This window comes from Xenopus laevis, chromosome 5L (assembly GCF_017654675.1).
Source record: "Xenopus laevis strain J_2021 chromosome 5L, Xenopus_laevis_v10.1, whole genome shotgun sequence".
Classification (NCBI taxonomy): Eukaryota; Metazoa; Chordata; class Amphibia; order Anura; family Pipidae; genus Xenopus; species Xenopus laevis.
In genome coordinates, this window is record NC_054379.1 from 96,723,807 (window position 1) to 96,743,744 (window position 19,938).

Genomic DNA, 19,938 nt, shown 5'->3' on the forward strand with positions numbered 1-19,938 from the left:
CCTCATTTATTGCGGGGAAACCATAAGACAGTTGAAAGAATCAATATGCACAGGGCCAGCATAAGGGCAGCACTGGACATGGACAGGCAAATAGATCCTAACAAACAGGATATAGCCCAGAAACCCAGTGTCGGACTGGCCCACAGGGATACCAGGAAAACTCCCGGTGGGCCCAGGTTTCAGTGGGCCCTCCTGCTTCAAAACATTTGGCACATTTCATGGCCATTACCTATTTCTATGAGAACAAAGAGACTAAATAGATGGAATAATAGATTATAGCATGTAAAGAAAAGAGACTAGCAAAATAGAGTTTGAGTGGGGAGAGGAATTATAATAGTACTGAGAGTGCGCCCCTGATCTAAGGTCTTTTGGTGGGCCCCTAGTCTAAGATTTTGGGGTGGGCCCCTGGTGTCCCAGTCCAACACTGCAGCAACCGGTAGCAAAACACTGGCACAAAGCCAGGCATGACCCCTCTCAATTTAAATGCATGCCTATTGATCAAATGCCCAAGCCCTCCAGGGGTGGTGATATGGAAAAATTGTTATTGAAACGTGAGGCCTTTTGGATTTACGAGTGGAATTGTGTTACCCCAAGAGGTATAAATGGGCAATTGCAACTGAACTGTTTTGTGACCTAAACTGTTTTCATTACGTTGACAAGTTCTGTATTCTCCATTTCACAGGAATCTGTAACATAATGCCTATGTGACTAAGAAATCAATTATCTTGCAAATATGTAAGTAAAGAAGTTTTCTTTATTGTCTGTATGCAAAAGATCCAACTTTTTCCTTTTTTTGAATACAATGTTTCAATTAAATGAACACATGTATATGTACACAGTCTGGACACTGACACCTGGTGGTGTGAAGCGATATTGCACAGGAGGCTTGGAAGGAGCAAAAGAAAGATCTTCAACAGACATCCCTTATATGGACTTATGATGTCATTTGGCGCCCAAATTCACTGATGGGGGTGGGTATTTAATTGTAACACTCATACTGCACTATATCCTTGATAAATTGACACTTTTTCACTTTACTACAGTGAGTGCTGATCCTCTGTTCCTGTATTATAACATAATTGATCGTGCACCTCTGGCTCTAATTTGGATTTAGTGCGGGCACTGTGGGACATTTTTTATATATATATATATATATATATTATATCTTTGATATACATGGAAATAAATGGAAAGTAATATCAAGTAAAAATCATTGCATATTTACCTTTTGAAGATGAACTAAAACTCTCTGGTTCTTCAATGATTTAATGCATAGAATAATGAAAAACAGAAGAAAAAATCAGATCATACATTGGCACAAACATATTACAAGAGACAATGAACAAAACAGTACAGTATGATTAAAATAAAACGGCAACTGTGATTCGCTTCATTTAAGCAGAACACCTACACAAGTAAAAAAAAAGAATAAAATACCCCACTGTTTGGTTGAGGTTACTAATGTCAGCTCAATTTCAAAACGCATTATGCTCAGATTGTATTTCCTAATAGATTAACAGCACAGTTTTTATTGGGAATTACTTACAAGAAGTGATCCATTTGAACATACAGTGAATAAGCAAAACAATGATGCGAGTAATTTTCATGGTGTAATTTACGTTACTTTTATTTTTCTATTCAGTGCAGGAGTAATATTAAGAGGGCTAAATATTTATAATATACAACAATACTATGTACATCATTATTAAAATGTTATCTTTGTGAAATATTTATTTTTTAAATGAATGAATGCCTTCAAATTAAGGCCACCGTAGCACACTGTAGAGAAAGCAAATATCTTTGTTAATAGTTATACAGCATATAAACACTACAAGAGTTCCTTAAAAATGTGTTCTGTTCATAGAGAGATGCCAACTATCTTTTCAACTACTGCACCATACTGATTCCATTGCTTCCATTGATGACAAATATTTTCAAATACTTAGGTGGATCTAAGAAGGATAACAAGCACTAAAGCAGTTTACTTACACATTTAATTATACATTTTTTAAAAAAATAGATCAATTTCTCTAACACAATGTTTTCTTAAAGGGATTCTGTCATGATTTTTATGGTATCATTTTTAGTTCTAAATTACATTGTTTATACTGCAAATAATTCACTCTGCCATATAAAATTGTATTCCTGAACCAACAAGTGCATTTTTTTTAGTTGCAATATTGGTGTGTAGGCAGCCATCTCAGGTCATTTTGCCTGGTCACGTGCTTTCAGAAAGAGCCAGCACTTCATGATGTAACTGCTTTCAGACAGGCTATTGTTTCTCCAACTCATTATAACTGAAGGAGTCACAGTGGATCTTGGATTGTTACTATGCAATTCTCATCTCTACCAGGGAGCTGCTATCTGGTTACCTTCCCATTGTTCTTTTGTTAGGCTGCTGGGGGGGAGGGGTGATATCACTCCCAACTTGCAGTACAGCAGTAAAGAGTGACTGAAGTTTATAAGAGCACAAGTCACATGACTCAGGGCACCTGGGAGACTGCCAATATGTCTAGCCCCATGTCAGATTTCTAAATTTAATTAAAAAAAAGTTTGCTCTTTTGAAAAATGGATTTCAGTGAATATGTCTGTGTTCTTTGCCTGTTTTGGTTCCATGGCACCTGCAACAATTAATCATTCTTGTGCCAATGCTGCCGGTCACCACTGGCATACATAGTATACATTCATAAGGGAGTGTTGTGGTTAATACTTTCTCATGCCCCATTCTGTCCAGGGGCCAATATATTAAAGTCTGGAAGTCTTCCCGGAGCATTTTATATTACATAAAAACAGAAAAGAATGTCTTATATTATTAGATATGCATGTACCTACACTGACATGTTTTGTACTTGACACAGCCTAGGATACTGCCAAGCCACAATACTATAAGCTCATGTCATTTTAATATCATTTACACTGTACCACAAGCTTAAATAGCTTTAGACCTATGTATTCATTAGTTGAGGATAAGAGCACTAATTAGTGAACTGAACAGTACAGCTAAATATATTATCTGATGGATAATATATGATTTAACAGCAAGACATCAGGCATACCTTCATGAAAACGAATTAGACTATAGATACCTATACTGAAAGCAGTTTTAATGTATTCTGTTAAATTTAAAGTTCTAATTAAAATTAGAGTATCTGTGCATATTAGTAAAATAATTTCAACTGGTTGAAAAAAAATAAGGTCATTATTATCATCACAAACTTTCTAGATGAAAAACTTTACTGCTGACCTAATTAATAGCACAATATAAAATTATGTGTATATATATATATATATATATATATATATATATATATATATATATATATATATATATAAAGCAAAAAAACGGCACTCACGAAATGGAGGTCAGGCGTGCCTGGGTGCAGTCCAAAGTCGGTAACATCAATTAGAAGTGGTAGAGATCGCACTCACAGGACTTAGTATAGAAAAAGAAAATTTATTGTGGACAAGTGCTGACATTTCGGTTGAGACAACAGCCTTTCTCTTTGAGAAAGGCTGTTGTCTCAGCCGAAACGTCAGCACTTGTCCACAATAAATTTTCTTTTTCTATACTAAGTCCTGTGAGTGAGATCTCTACCACTTCTAATATATATATATATATATATATATATATATATATATATATATATATATATATATATATATATATATATCAGGATAGGTTTACATTGGTTATTTTTCATCCCCTAATAATATAATACAAGTACTAAAAATGTTCTTTGATATTGGCTCACTGATGAAGAAGAGATTTTATTGATCTGTACGTGTGCTGTCACCTGTCATTTGCTTTATTTGTGTATTGCATGAAAGTAACCACAGCTCGTCTGGCAAGAAAGTAAATTTATTGAATGCATTCAGACAGATGATTACCACTTCAAGATCCATTTATACGCAGATGTCCTAACTATTATGTGAATCACTGGTGATCAGTACAAGTGTAATTTATATGCAAATAACCTAAATATGATAGAAACCGTTGGTTACCTTGCCAAAATCTTGCAGATTCTGGCCCCTGGCCTTCCAGCATGCAAGCCAGCTTCCGAAGCAATAAGTTCACAGGCTCAATACATTTATGAGAACAAATGTACCAAATTTCCTTATCTTTATGAAAACAATATTAGAGAGATTTTGTTTATGGGCAAACTTTTAAAAAAATGTTTTACAAAGATGAAGATGGTAGCATTAATTACTGAATCCGGAAACTATAAGGTTGCAAACCTTTCCCAGGTGTTCAGCAGTTAAAAAAGCAGCTCATCATACACAAAATAATACTAATACTAGGCCAAGTACCGCCTGTAGGCAGATGGTTTAAAAGATATAAAAGCTATTTTATGGCGGACAAAGTAAGTACATATAGCCTACAGTTTTATTAGGATAAATGGAAACGAAAACCCCAAAGTCAAACATTAACATTAAAGAGATATAGAATAAACATATTAAGTACTGAATTAGCTAATGTAGATTGTTTAAATAATGAAAAACAAATTTTCCCCAATAATAATGCATTTTTATATCCTTAAAGGAAAACTATACCCCCAAAATAAACACTTAAGCAACAGATAGTTTATATCATATTAAGTGGCATATTAAAGAATCTCACCAAACTGGAATATATATTTAAGTAAATATTGTCCTTTTACATCTCTTGCCTTGAGCCACCATTTCGTGATGGTCTGTGTGCTGCCTCAGAGATCACCTGACCAGAAATACTACAACTCTAACTGTAACAGGAAGAAGTGTGGAAGCAAAAGGCAGAACTCTGTCTGTTAATTGGCTCATGTGACCTAACATGTATGGTTTGTTGGTATGTTTGTGAGTGCAGTGAATCCTACGATCCCAGGGGGCGGCCCTTATTTTTTAAAATGGCAATTTTCTATTTATGATTACCCAATGGCACATACTACTAGAAAAGTATATTATTATGAAAATGGTTTATTTACATGAAGCAGGGTTTTACATATGAGCTGTTTTATGCAATATCTTTTTATAGAGACCTACATTGTTTGGGGGGTATAGTTTTCCTTTAACATCCTCGGAGATGTTAAGTTAAATTCTTATACCATTCGCTTTTTGAGAGCAGGTTCATAACTGGTGGTGATATCTGTTCATTTTGGCTGGGCATTTACTAAATCCTGTAACTGAAAGTAAGTTTTAAAATGAAAAGTAATATAAGTAAGTAATATTACTTAGGGGCACATTTACTAAGGGTCGAATTTCGAAGTTAAAAAACTTCAAAATTAGACCATCGAATTTGATACTTCGATAGTCAAAGTAAAAATCATTCGATTGATTAAATCGTTCAAATTGAACGATTCGAACGATTTTACAAAACAATACTTTGACTACTCAAAACTTAGCCAAACTTAACCAAAAGTTTATAGGAGGTTCCCCCATAGGCTAAACAGCAATTCGGCAGGTTTAAGGTGGCGAAGGAAACACATGGTAGTACAACCCTGTGCTTCAACTTACAAAAATGTTAGACAGCTAAACAATGACATTATACAGTTTATTGTTAAGAAACAAAAACTGAAATAAAGTTTTTACTTGGCAAAAATTAAAGGCAAGTTAGAAATGTTCTTGATGAAATTAATCAGAATAAAACGTTTTTATTTACTGAATATTTATCTAAATTAAATAACCCTGTATTTAATTACACAACGTATACACTCAGTATTAAAGATATGGTAAATAAATCTTCTTAAAAAATGTGGAATACATTTTTTGGTTATTAAAAACATTTGAAATACAATAAGCTGTCACAATGCTAGATGTGGAACTGTTGAGGTAGGGGCAATAAAGAAAGAACTGATTTACAAAAATTGTGGTTGAAACATTTGCCTCTCATATTACTAGTATATTTACTACATATACACATATATTATTAAATTAAGAATTAAAATGGGACAAGACTACAAAAGAAATAAGATATTAAATTAGTTGACCATTATTCTGGTAATGTCTTTTTCAGATGGTTAATTACCAGCTATAAGTATCTTGTACAAACTGTAGCACTTATACTATCTAAGAAAACCATGGGAAGAGTCCATAGGATGGCTTCAGCTCTTTGATCATCTAGGCTAGGGAGATCTTTGTGTGTCTTGCACTTTTTACTTTTCAGGTATATCTCATGTAGATTTACATGAGATATAACTATGTAGCACATCTCAGGAGCATTGTGGAATGTTACTTGCTATTCTACTTCCTTTGCAGAATTCACCTTAATTTCTATTATGGCAGCAGAGCAACAATGCATGTACGCCTACTGTATTGTTTTTAAGAATAACATGATATGTAAAAGACAACATAACAGTAAACACAATTCTTCAGAAGTAAAATGAATTAGTAACCTGATTAAAAATACTTATGAGAGCAATGAAGAAGTACTTATGGTAAATAATTTTAGCAATTATTTTTAATCTCACCAAGATGTCTACATTATTTTGGCAACCAGTTCTGAAAAAGGATCTTAAAATACCCATTTTGTTTTGTTAAAAAATGTTAAACAATTCAGATAACTTAAACAAGACTGACCCAACTATAAAAATATACTAACTTCATTGAAAAAAATCTGTAATGCAACCCCCACCCACAAATGGATAAATGCCATTTTAATGCATTTGTTAGAAATAGGTATGTCATAAAAATATTTCTCTTAGGCAGAGTGTCAATGTAAACAATGGCAGTATACTAAAGTTAGTCCATCTATCACAAGATTCACAACAACTTTCAAAGAGAAAAAAAAACAAGCCGTTACAAATATATATTTAGCCCACTAAGACAGTGGACAGACTAGCTAGTTGGGGGTGTGAAAGGCGAGATAAAATCAGTTGCAAATTAGAATAAAGCCCATGTATAATGAAACCTTAGTACCAACGAAACAAACACTGAATATTTTGTATTATCCAATGAGTTTTACCAGATATTCCCAGGTATGCTTAGTCTGCTGAATTCTGTTTTATTTTCACAGTTTTTTCATCATAGATACCGATTTTTTGGTAGATATATATTTCAGACCAGTCAAATGAATAGATGATAATATAATTTCTTAATGGAAAATAGCAAAACAGTAGTCAGGCATCACAAAAGTTTCAAATATTCATTTCCCTAACAGAATTGGCATATACACATGAACAAAATATGCAGTGTATCACCCTTGAAAAACCAACCATTATAACTTGTTTGCTTCTGTATTAAATTCATATGCATTATAGAACAAGGCAAAACAATGATAAGCAGATGAAACAATGATAACAATCACTTTCTGTAGTATGCAAAAAAAGAAACTGAAAAACTGCATAACTGCATAAAGCCAGGGAAAACAAACACATCAACTGGTAACACATTTCAATGATTCAAAGAACAACTTACAGATAGAATGAAAGTCAATAAACAATATTCACCAATCCACACACATTTAAATTAAACCACGCCACGAAACACTGCCTGTATGTGTGGCAGGTGATATGGGCTACCTTGTTCTGTACTGTTGCTTCTTACTGGGACTTGTGGAAGCTGCCTTCCTCTTCGACTACTAAATGAAGAATCAGCTGATGACTGGCTTCCTAGTTGGTGATTTCTGAAGAAAGAAAGATTACAAAGTCAAATCATTGTCTCATCTTTTGTTAATATGCCCTTAAGAGCCCAAAAAAGAGATATATAGATATATACAGAAGCAAATTTCATGTTTGTCAGTGATGTTTAACCAAAAATCTGTAGGGATATAGTAAGCAAAAAGGAGATTTCCATAGATGCAGTAAGGATTACTCTTTCCAAGTACCACAGATACACTGACAATTACTGGAGTGAGATAACCAAAGATGTACTTACAAGTACCGATCTTAGAGAACCACAGATGCACTGACACCTACTGATCTGAGAGTTACAATGATGCACTTAATATCTTTTTGAGTCTGCCAGTCAGTGGCGTAATGAGGACCATGGACCCGGGTGCAAAAACTGCACCTTCCCTCCGTCTGCCGGGAAACAAGCAGCATGCCCACTGTCACCTCAGATTGTTTGGTAGTACACGCAAAATTCTGTATAAAATGTATAAAAAACTTGGCACTACAATTGTATTTTTCTAAAAATATGATATGTGCCCCTTTTGGATCAGTTGTCATGTGACAATGGCTGGTCAGATTTTCAGGCTTGAGTGTCCAGTTGCTATGTAATGGTTACTTGAAACTGTCAACTGATCATGTGAAGAATAATGGTAAACAGGGTTGGCAAACAATAAAATATCATCAATTATTTTGCTCTGTGTTTGGCTATTATGAAATTAATGAATCTGACTGCTTTATATGAGCAAGCTGCTGTTCCTTTTCACTTTACATTCTATTTATGGTTAAACATTTTATCATTATAATAAGTATTGCAAGTTCTTCAATTAGCCTCTAATATGTTAACATTCCATTCTGAACATTCTGTAGCTATGACCTTTTAATTATCTGGCTAACCCTTAAGAAACAGTAGTACTGTAGAGATTGGTTATACATTTCCCACAACTAGTTTGGCTCCTTTGTGTATTTATTAAAATATTACTGCTAATCAGAATATCTGGATCTGAGGCTCCAACCTCAATTTCCTGTTACAATAACTTGATATTATGCTATTATTTATAGTTCATTAAACTACAGAAAATCTTTATTAATTCTGTTTTACTAACAGCCTTTATTATTTTATACATTATTTAACTATTTTAATATTGACCCAAACATTTTTAACAGCTCCAGTGTTGTAATTGGGTAATTACAGTACGAGCCACAACATTTCGCAGTTTACCATTGATAAACAGTATAGTTGCATATTTTGCAGTAAGAAACATGTTAGGGTTAATAAGCACACTAATGAATCATACATAAAAAACAGATAAATATAAAAAATATAATCACACAGATAAGATTTACTAAACATCTACTACACTATGGGGGGCACATTTACTTAGGGTCGAATATCGAGGGTTAATTAACCCTCGATAGTAAATCGAATATCAAAGTCGAAGGATTTAGCGATATTCGTTCGATCAAACGATTCGAAGGATTTTAATCCATCGATCGAACGATTTTCTTTCGATCAGAAATTGGCTAGAAAGCCTATGGGGACCTTCCCCATAGGCTAACATTGATGCTCGGTAGGTTTTAGGTGGCGAAGTAGGTGGTCAAAGTTTTTTTTAAAGAGAGAGTACTTCGACTATCGAATGGTCGAATAGTCAAACGATTTTTAGTTCAAAACGTTTGTTTCGAAGTCGTAGTCGAAGGTCGAAGTAGCCAAAAAAATTCTTCGAAATTCGAAGTATTTTTTATTCTATTCTTTCACTCGAGCTAAGTAAATGTGCCCCTGGGTGTCCGTAAATGGCATATAAATAAATTACAGTTCTTATTTAAAGGCATAGCACATGTATGTACTGTATTTATTATAGTAGAGTGCTGCTGACTATATGTGTTAATAATTTGTAATAATGAGTACAAATACACTATTCACTTCAAATAGGGAGTCATTTAACTTTTATCATAGTTTTGCCTTATCGAGCAATAATGCTCCAGCTGCTTCTAAATTAAATCTTCTTCCAATTCAGTGTAAGCGAAGAAGGGGTGTTTCATTGTGTTAGAATTACACAACTTGTATTTCTAGTATTTCTGGGAAACTTATTGTAGATCCTAAGAAACAATGCCCCCCCCAAGAATTTATTTTAGTAAAACTGGCATAACACCATTGCACATTCACAAACTCATTTTGGCAAATCTCTCAGAGGAAAATGTTGCATCAAAATAACTGCTCCCAATGTGATTTACAATAAAACATTCAAAATAGTTGCTCCCAATGTGATTCACTTGAGTGTTTTGTTCCTGAAACCTTGCCATGAAATGTACTTGCAAATTAGTCCCTTGATAGCGATTCATATGCATCACAATGCTATAAAAAGAGTGGTCCTTTTGTTTTCCACCTTCCTCTATGCCTGATAATTTAAGGATGAATGGTCAAAGATGTGTAAATTTGTGAACCCTGACCACAATTATTGTGGAGGTTAGTAGCTTTATGGTGTGCAGTTGGACACACAGTTTCACTTTTACTCATCCATACTCAACTTATGGTGAGTGCATACGAATTGTATGAACTCATTCATTATTCAATAATATGGGTTACTTTTTAAAAAAAAGTAACTGTTATGGGCAGATTTATCATAAGTCAAATTTTGAATTGATGTGAATAATTTCTTTTACCCTACTAAATTCAAATATTCTCACAACTCGAATGGGAGGTTATTTAAGAAAAAATTAGAATGTCTAATATTCGATCTAATGGTCCCAACCCTAAAAATTCTAATCAAATTCAAATTGAGTTTTCCCTCTAATTGTTTTCCCATTGTACAAAACAATATATATTGAAGTATAAATAGTGTTTATCTGTAGATGAAGGAACTTGTGTGAAAGAGCTCACCACAGTAAAATTCTACCTCTTTCTATTCATTCCTATGAGATTTTTAGAGGCATATTTATAAAATCAAAACTCTAACTTTCACTTATTGAAAAATATGCCTCTAACCCCCCCCCATGGGGCTGATTTTTAAAAGTGATAAAATAGTTCCACCACAAGGTCTAATTTCATACTGACAAATCTTTCCTTAAGTATTTGTGCTCAAGCTACCATTGGTACTGACCGTGTTTAACTGTTGGCTAACATTAGAGTGTGTCACCATAATTACACAAAAATAATATTTGACTTAAGGATTGCTCATACTAATGTATTTACTGTGACAATTCTAAGAAGCAACTTTCGCACAATTTTTTTTACCAGACTTACATAAAAACTAATTCAAATAAAAAATGACACGGTATGTGTTAAGTGTCTGAGATATCTGAGACAACAGCAATGCAAATAGTATCGAATCATTTTTTATAGCATACAATAGTTGTTATTAAACATGATTGTTCTTTAAACTTGACTTTATTTTAGTTCCAACTTTATTGTGAAGTCCTCGGTGTAGCTGATAGTACTAAACAACATACATGGTATACACTTATACAAACATCCCAAAATAAAAGATGATAGCAATCTTAGATACATTACACATTTAACAAATCTTGTGTGCCTTAATTGATAAACCAAATCATTAAAATCAGCATCAGAGTACTGTGTCTGGACAAGTGCAAAACAAAGGTATATCAATCCTACCTTTCTATTTCAGAAACAGTGTTTTTCCTATTGTGTTTCTGGTTGCTAGATCTTTCCAGTTTTCTGGGCTGCCTGAGATGAAATGGGCCGGTAAAGAAATGAACAAGAGAACAGAAATAAAAATGCTATAATGAAGAATGGAACCCCATACTTACACACAGTTAGTATATTACATTTCATGAAATGAGCATTGACAAAAATAAAAATAAACAAATGTATATGTACAGAAGAGTGCTTAGGTATTCCTAGCTAGTGTGGTAGCTGCAAACAACACAGACTGTACTTTTTGTTATTAGAGACATCAATAAACTCTGATCTATAAGTGACCACCAAAGAATGGAGTTGATATTGCTTGTGATGCAAACTCACACTTACTTTGCATGCCAGGATTTAGACATGTTTTAATGCAATATTTAAGGCAGAAGAAGTGTTTTCTTTCCTGATATGTGACAAAGTAAATAGGCATTACAAACTTCAAATACTGGTGATGTATATTGCTTAAGTGCCTGCATTCAGTGATTTAAAATTTTTACAATTCAGTACCCTGTCTCACTTAGTGCACTTTTTATCTGGAAAATATTAGTCTTGGGGGTGATGCAAAAATGGAATCTGTATTGCATTTACCCACAATGCACCCCAGATATGTACCCACCTCAAATCAGTGCAAATTAAATTTTACAGGCACAAATATTTGGTCATGGTTGTGAATAGTACACATTTTGGTGCAAGTTGAGACTACAATATAAAGGTTGACATGGGATTGCCCATGGGCATCTACATGTTCACCCCCTACTAGCACACTTTTCCTTAGGCACAGCATGAGCGAGGCTCCCTTTTTTCCATAAGGCCCAATGCAACAGGCACATGATGCAGGACTCTGCTTTGTGTACACAGGTAGGAAAAATATTGTGCCTTTTGATATACTTAGCACTTTGTGCTACCATAAGTTATTGACCATTTGCTTTGGTGCAGATATTTCAACACATGAAAATTCCATAATTTCTATAACAACATTTCTCACATAATCCTCTCCAACAATGTGATTCAACTCAGAATGTTAAATATCTAATTGTATTATTTGTTATAAAGAAAGTGTTTGTTAAAATGAATGTTAACAGCAAAAAGACACACATCATCTTATATATAATGTACTGTTTAAATGTTTTTATAAATATTTTGTGCTTGATACACTCTAATACCATTTATAAAAATTCCTTTTGTAGTGTTTAATGCCTGTTTTACATTACAATGAAGCAAGCTATTTTCTAAATAGGCATCCGAGGGCTAGTACCTACAGTGGCAGATTTTGAAGGGTAGCCCATAGAGACCTGTAAAGAAAAATGTTTCTTTTCTTTTTTGTTTTAGCTCCCCCTTCTCTGCAGGACACTTGCAAAATCATTCTGTGGAACTCATGGGGAGGTGGTGCTCCGCTCATACTTTATTGGCAAAAATCAATAATGTGTTAATTCAATTGTCAGGGCCCTTCTATAGACCACTGTTTATAGGATCAAAGTAGAACTAAAGTTGTCATGAAATAGGTTATTTGTAGACGCTTACAAAACAAACATACTCTATTAATATTAACTCAGTATTTTCCCTTTTTGGTACTACTCACAAAAACAATTTAAATTCCACATCACAAATACTGTTTTTCTTCTTTGGCACTGTATGGGTCTCTCTCTGCAACATATCTAATATAAAAGACACATGTCTTGTACTTCCAGGTCACCTAACTGAGCTATGTATACCAACAATGGGATCTCATCAGATTTTGGGTAGTCTCAACACAGAGTTGTTATTTAATTTGGTTTAAAATGACTCAATATCTAGATTATATAACCACATGCACCCCTGGATTATGGGCTAAAAATAGTTATTAGTTACATCATTACCTGAAATAGCCAGTTCAATAAAGTAGAAAAAAAGATATTAGTAGTTAAAGAGACAAAATTTGTACACCACTAATCTACCTAATATTAAAAAACAAAAATTATTTCTGGTGCAAAAAAAAAAAAGCAATTATGAACAAGACACACTGCATGACACAGATTAAAACTAAAAAAAATCATAATTACAATGACATGACAAACAAAAAAGCACCAACACACGGGATAAGAATGAATAAGTCTGTTTTATACCTTTCTCGTTCTGGTGAATGCAAACTAGTATCTGGTCTCAAGCAGTTGGTACTAGCACTTCTAGCCCTGTCAAGGGAGGGCTGCAGTTCACTAGTGCCAGTGCATTGCATCCAGTGGTAGAAGAGAAAGAGGAATAGGAAAGAAAAACAAAGAGAGGGGAACAATGTTAGATAGAAAATCATAAAAAATAATGCTTTATTTGTATTAATGGAAAGATGTAAAGTTAGTATGAATTTACAAATTCAGTTCCTAGCAATAGGAACATGATTGTGCTCCATCCTGAAAATGAGCATTCTTAATTATGATGATGTAAATTTCTGAACGTTGATGCCTAGCCCTTTTAGACAATATTCCTAATTTAAAATATTATGGAAAGATATGGGAGGAAAAATATACATTAGGACAGCTAATTTATTTATTTAGTAATCAGTAAACATGTTTTACAGTACACTTGTACAATTTGTAAAATTATGGATATTTAGATAAACATTTTGAAATCTGTTTACTTTACTGTAAGAATATATGATTACTAAAGCATTAAAGGTGTAGGTCACCATGAAATCAATTTTAAGTATGATGAAAACATTTGTATTATTTGTATCTACTGTATAAATTTATTTTTTCAATTTTATTTTGATTTATTTAAATTTTTGGTCTTCCGCTTTTCTAATATTTGACATCTGCACTACTAACTATTTGCCAGGTTTACTAACTTCAGCAAAATGCAGTGATGTGATATGAACATAATATGCATTATGATATCAACTAGGTTGAATTTTAAATTCCATATTAATATGAAAACTTAGAAAGTAATGGATAATGGTTGCTTAGATTTTCTCTGTCTATAAAATACAGATATGGATTTTTAGGTGAACTGCCTCTTTAAATGTCCACACATGCCTTTAAGGATAATGCATGAAAAAAAAACTGCAGGTGAACTTAATTTGTTTTTTTTATCTGCTTATATTCATTTTTTCAACAATTATATGAACTGTTGAGGGATCTGTATCAAAGAACATTCTTGGCAAAATGCTACTGACCTTTATTGGCAATAAAGATCCAATGGCTCTAGCCAAGTTTAGGGGCCACCTTAAAGCCTATGGCACATTTACACATACTGTGTAAATAAAGGGAGATCATATACACTGTGCATCAGAATCTCAATTATGGTGATCGGGTAGCATGAAAGAAAATATGCACCTTTATAAATACACCACTTATTTAACACCAATTGTTGACAGTTTATTTCAGTGGAAAACATTTTACACAGTTTGATAAATAGTCTCCAGTGTTAAGGAAAAGGCATTTTTTAAATTAATATCTATAAGTTCTACAAATATTTGAAGTGCAGTGTGCCCTTTCCTGATTAACTGATGGGATTAATTAGCAGAAATGTCAAATTTGGCCAAAGAGCATTACAAAAAAAAAATGAAAGTTTGTTTGAAAAAAAACAAAAAACTGTATAAAATTACAGCAAAACATGTGAAAAAACAACTAAATTTGATCAAATATTATCTGTAAGAGAAGTATTATATCCTACATCAATATACATGGTGAATTACAATGTATTTTGTAAATTGTCAGAACTTAATACCAGAGTATATGCCAAACTACAAAATTTGCTCATTTTTAGAAGTTAACACTATGTAAAACATGACATTTGGGAACATCACTCTTCAACCATGAATGGCAAAATTAAACAATACTCCTAAATCGAGACCTTGGTTATTTCCAGAATATATATATATATATATATATATATATATATATATATATATATATATATATATATATATATATATATATATTTATATATATATATATATATATATATATATATATATAATCTCAATGACTAATAAAAGCTACAAAATTAAATATAAAAATGCTTAAAAGTCTAAATTTGATGAACAATTATGTAATGTTAAGTTTTTCATTTAATTGAAGAGTTCTGTATAATTAAAGAATAAAAAAATTGTTAAAAAATTGTTATTGAAAATGAAGACCATACATATACATAGTGCAGGGCTTTTCTTGCTAAGTAAAAGTGTACTGAGATTTTCAGATGCCCAATCAAAACTGATACCGAGATTTATCTTACAATGCCCATGGTCCTGCTGCTAGGCGGAATGTTTTGCAGTTCCATTGGCTATCATATGTTCACTAGTATTTGTAACTTCCCCTCTATTAGACTTTTTGTTGGGCACATAACAAGTGAGTGGTACAAACACTGTTATGTATTTTATTAAAAATAAATCTTTGATTTATGATAAAATTTCAACTGGACATCTATTCCATTTACTCTCTTTTTACTGACCCAGAAAAGTCCTACAAATTACATACGCCTTTTCCTACTATTCCTAATAAAACAGATGGAAAACAATATTAAGCATATTTAGTAACAAAAACAGGTATTCACTATGTACAATATACACAATATACAAAGCTAGCACAGAGTTCATGTACAGATAACCACATTTTATCACTCACTTTCTTGCATTTTTTGAATAACATGGACCACATTACTTTTTACTGAAACTCCACAACACAGTTTCTTACCTGTAGAGCCTCCAGCGAGAACCATACTCTAGTAAAGGCATCTTGGGTGGTAATGTTTTACTGTGCCTTACAGTACTTCTTGTGTATAGCAGAACACAAGAGAGCACAAAAAAAGAATGCAATAATACTTAAAAACTAGGGTATGAGTAATATTTTTATAGGTCTGGGTGGCATTTTTATTTACACACTGTAGTATATGACTATTATTAATACAGGTAAAGTCTGAATAACTACATGAGCTTATGAAATGTGTAAGACACGTAAATATACAGATGTAGAACATTTAATAAATCCTATATTAAATGGGATATTTACAGTGCCCCTCCGCCCTTGTGCTTTAGTAGGTACTACAAAGAAATACCAGCAACAGTGTTACTCTTTTTTAGCTGCCATTAGGCAATTATTGTCTGTAAGAGGAAATTCCTGACTGGTATTCACATGAACACTCTACCACACATACTGTATAGAGAATAAGTAACTGAAATATATGCTTAGTTCTATATCTGTGAAATACAAAAGTTTTTTTGCTTACACCTTTTAAATAACAGAAAACTTGGTTACAAAGAAAACTTTCTACGTGTGGTACAAATGCCTGATATAACTCCATGTCAGCCTGTAATTCAGATGAAGGCAAACTGTCACCACTCATGATAGCTGCTTCTGGTACAAAAACCTGTTCCACAAGCTGCTGACCCTGTTTGTGCTTACATGGGCTAATGTATATCTTTATACACCATTTTTTTATACTTTTGCTGGTCTTTACTGCTGTACTGCATTGCACATGCTCTAGACATACACTCAGGATCAGAGCCAATGCCCCACAAGACAGAGAAGGACACATTTACAATTCAATTACAGTCTTTACTCTACTGCTGCTTGAATATGCCTGTGTGTGACTTAACAGTGAGAATTAAAAAGATAACAAAACTGCACTGAAGCAAAAACACTTAACTTTTTAAACATATGAAATCTGAGATTCAAATATTGAGAATTACACATAGTACATAACGATCATGATACCCTGGAAATCCCATCACAGTAACCCCATAGAATCACACCTCTGTGAGTTTCAAGTGTCAACTCTCTTAAGAGTTATAATGTACCATTGTGATTGGATTAGTGGAAGAGTTTATATGACGAGAACTTCCCACACCAGTCAGTTGAACTGAAGAAGCTGCTCACATGAGTTGGTCTTTAAAGATTACTCAGCAAGTCCAGTTGTTTTAAAATTACTTATACTAGATATACCATGACCTGGATGAATGAACATCTTCATAGTCATAACTCCAGAATTGCATTATATTTTTGCAGCCAAATAATGCACAGCGTAAAGGTAATTTAAAAAAAGTAACATGAAAATAAATGCCTGCTAAAGTATACAGATAAGCAATTTATTCAGTTTGTTTGTGTGCCTGTCAGGTATCCTATTGTATACACAGAAACAGAAATAACAATATTACTGTAAAAATTTATCAGGATGTGCTAAGTGTAGACATGACAGTACAAGTTGTTATCATAAGCTACAGAACTACTATCATATAAGTCTAGTTTCCTCTAAATGCTCAATAGTTAACCATCGATAGACATAGAAATTTGAAACAATCCATAGAATATTGTTTAATGGATGGCTTAAACACAGAGAGATCATTTGCTAAGCACACATTTATGTTACTGACCCTAAACTAAATTATTTTATCAATTAACAGATTAGCATTATTAGAGAAGATAAAAACAAACTTCTGGCAAAAAGTAATAGAGATTCTACAGGGAATCTGAGGAAGAGGAATCTGAAAAATTAATAATCAGATATATTGCATGATTCCGGGGCTATAAAAACTCGAGAAGCATGCAATCAGGTCATGTGTTGGTGTTTATAGAAAAGCTGCTGATCTTTTTTTATTAAATCCTTTGTTTATGTTGTAACAAATGCAAAAAAAAATCTGAAATACAGTTCAAACAGCATGTTTCTTAACACTTGAAAACTGATTTAAATATCCTGGTTTCAAAATGTACTCTTGAGAAATAAAGCTGTTTATTGCTAAGGAGATGGAAAGTACAAAAAAAGCTATTTCTTATCATTGAATACTGAAACTTGGCCATCTAATCTAAAAACAGCACACGTCTGTTCTGCTCATGTTTAATGCCCCTTGGTGTTTTACAAAGTGGTGCCTGTAGTATTATTGGCTAGATGTAATCCTTTCAATACCAATGTCGTATTTTCATCAAGATGACCAAGGTGCTTTGGTGAATACAAATATGTAGAAAACAAGCAAGAAAGTATATATAAGTCTGCAGGGACAGTTTGTGTTTGCAACATCAAAAACAATTACATCTATTTTTAGCTTATTCCAGGTTGTGAGTTGTTTAGTGATATAGCCCTTTGTGCATTCACTATTCACAAATAAAAACATTTGAATTGTCCCAGGGGTTCTTTTTTGTTTGTATGATCTTGTGATGCAAATGTATCAGATGGAAATAATTTCACAAACATAAAAATTAAAAACTAAATGCCAATCACATTACAATGATCAAGCTAGCTACTGAAGTCAATTACTACATCTAAAGCAAGTTCAATCAAGTACATAGTGACTAATCTAATTGTACCTGATGGTATGTAGGCACTCTGCACTTCGTCCACGTTTTGTTCGGGGAAGCATAAGAAGTTCACTGGGCACACAGGATTAGCAAGTAATGAAAGACAAACAGAGAAGCAATGTAACACATAATATTCACATGTGAGAGGCAAAATTATTCAAAGATATAATGTTTCTGGCTTCATCTGCCTTGTTAATAGTGCAAAGATAATAAGCTCATCTGTTTGGAGAAAACATTACAAAAAATTACATCAGGTTTAACGATAGCTATATCGGGCATTAGAAATGAATGCAGTGGCTGTGTAATCTTTGGTTAATGTGTTTGCCCACAGAGTACAGCAATTTGTTTACTAAAAGGACATTATAGGTTTAAGATGTAGCACAGAACATCACAGAATAAAAAAAAAACCACAACGCTGCTTTGTTTGATTTCCACATATTCTCCCTTTATTTGCATTGGCTTAGGCATTAAAAAGACATATTAAAACTTAAGATAAAAGTTGTTAATGGAATCAAACAATAGCATTACATGCAGGTGATTTTGCGGCTCTTTAATAAATGTCTATTTGTATTGATAGTTGGTCATAGTATAGTACTTATTGTCTCATTATGACACGTTAGTCATTGATAAATGAAGACACAGAAGACTCACATATCTCATGCAAAATTGAAAAAGTCTCCTAAGGAGTGAAGAAAAAATCTTTAAAGAACAGTAATAATGTAATTTCCTTATGCCTGAACATTTATTTTCAATTGGTGACCATCAAAGTAAGAACTACAATATGACTCCTAATATAAACAAAATAATCTATAAAAAAAAATGCAGACTGTAAGTGGCTTATTTACTAAAACTCGAATTACTCTCACTCTTTACTCTCATTCTTTAAAGAAAACAAAGTTGCCGAAACTCATTTATCAATAATTTTTCTCAAAAAAATGGGAGTAACAAAATGTTGCAACAAAATCGAGTGTCAATTCACATCATCATACGGTTGACACTCATACGGAAACCCTGACCTTTTTGGATTAACCAGCACAGATTACAATGTCAAGAAACAACTTCAGGGACATCTGCCATTGTTTTCTACATCACTTCAATTTTGAGATGGCATATTTTCAGACTTTTTAGCATCTTTGGGGTATGATAAATCTCTCAAAAATTCGAGTTCCTATATTTCCATGAAAAAAAACTCTAATTTTCCCCCTAAAAACGTTGACTAGAAAAAATTGAGGTTTAATAAATGGGCCTCCAAGTGTAATAAATATGTTGTTAAATGTTTCAAATCAAATTATCTGTATTAGTCAAAGCAAAATACCTTTCTTGTTCAGACAAATACTGACTGTCTGAGTCCCTTGATCTGCGATCGACAGGACTGCGGGAGGCATCATGGTGTCTTGTTGGAGATCGCGATCGTCTCATTTGATGGATTTCATCTAGGCTTCTAAATATTTGCAAA

The 19,938-nt window shown here is 33.1% G+C and overlaps 1 protein-coding gene across 14 annotated transcripts in view; it reads right to left on the minus strand.

Annotated features, from left to right (window-relative positions):
* The window catches only part of LOC108704156 (regulating synaptic membrane exocytosis protein 1), a 203,831-nt gene that overhangs the window by 67,631 nt on the left and 116,262 nt on the right, over positions 1-19,938 (minus strand). For 4 of the 14 annotated variants that reach the window (XM_018240564.2, XM_041563146.1, XM_041563135.1 and 1 more), the window contains 7 exons: positions 19,798-19,923; positions 18,492-18,554; positions 15,888-15,965; positions 13,329-13,418; positions 11,191-11,262; positions 7,491-7,594; positions 1,226-1,255 (listed from right to left, as the gene is read on the minus strand). In XM_018240564.2, coding sequence (XP_018096053.1) covers positions 1,226-1,255; positions 7,491-7,594; positions 11,191-11,262; positions 13,329-13,418; positions 15,888-15,965; positions 18,492-18,554; positions 19,798-19,923 — 563 coding nt within the window. The remainder of the gene's footprint in view (positions 1-1,225; positions 1,256-7,490; positions 7,595-11,190; positions 11,263-13,328; positions 13,419-15,887; positions 15,966-18,491; positions 18,555-19,797; positions 19,924-19,938) is intronic. The other 10 variants (XM_041563133.1, XM_041563136.1, XM_041563134.1 and 7 more) reach the window with 10 other exon arrangements.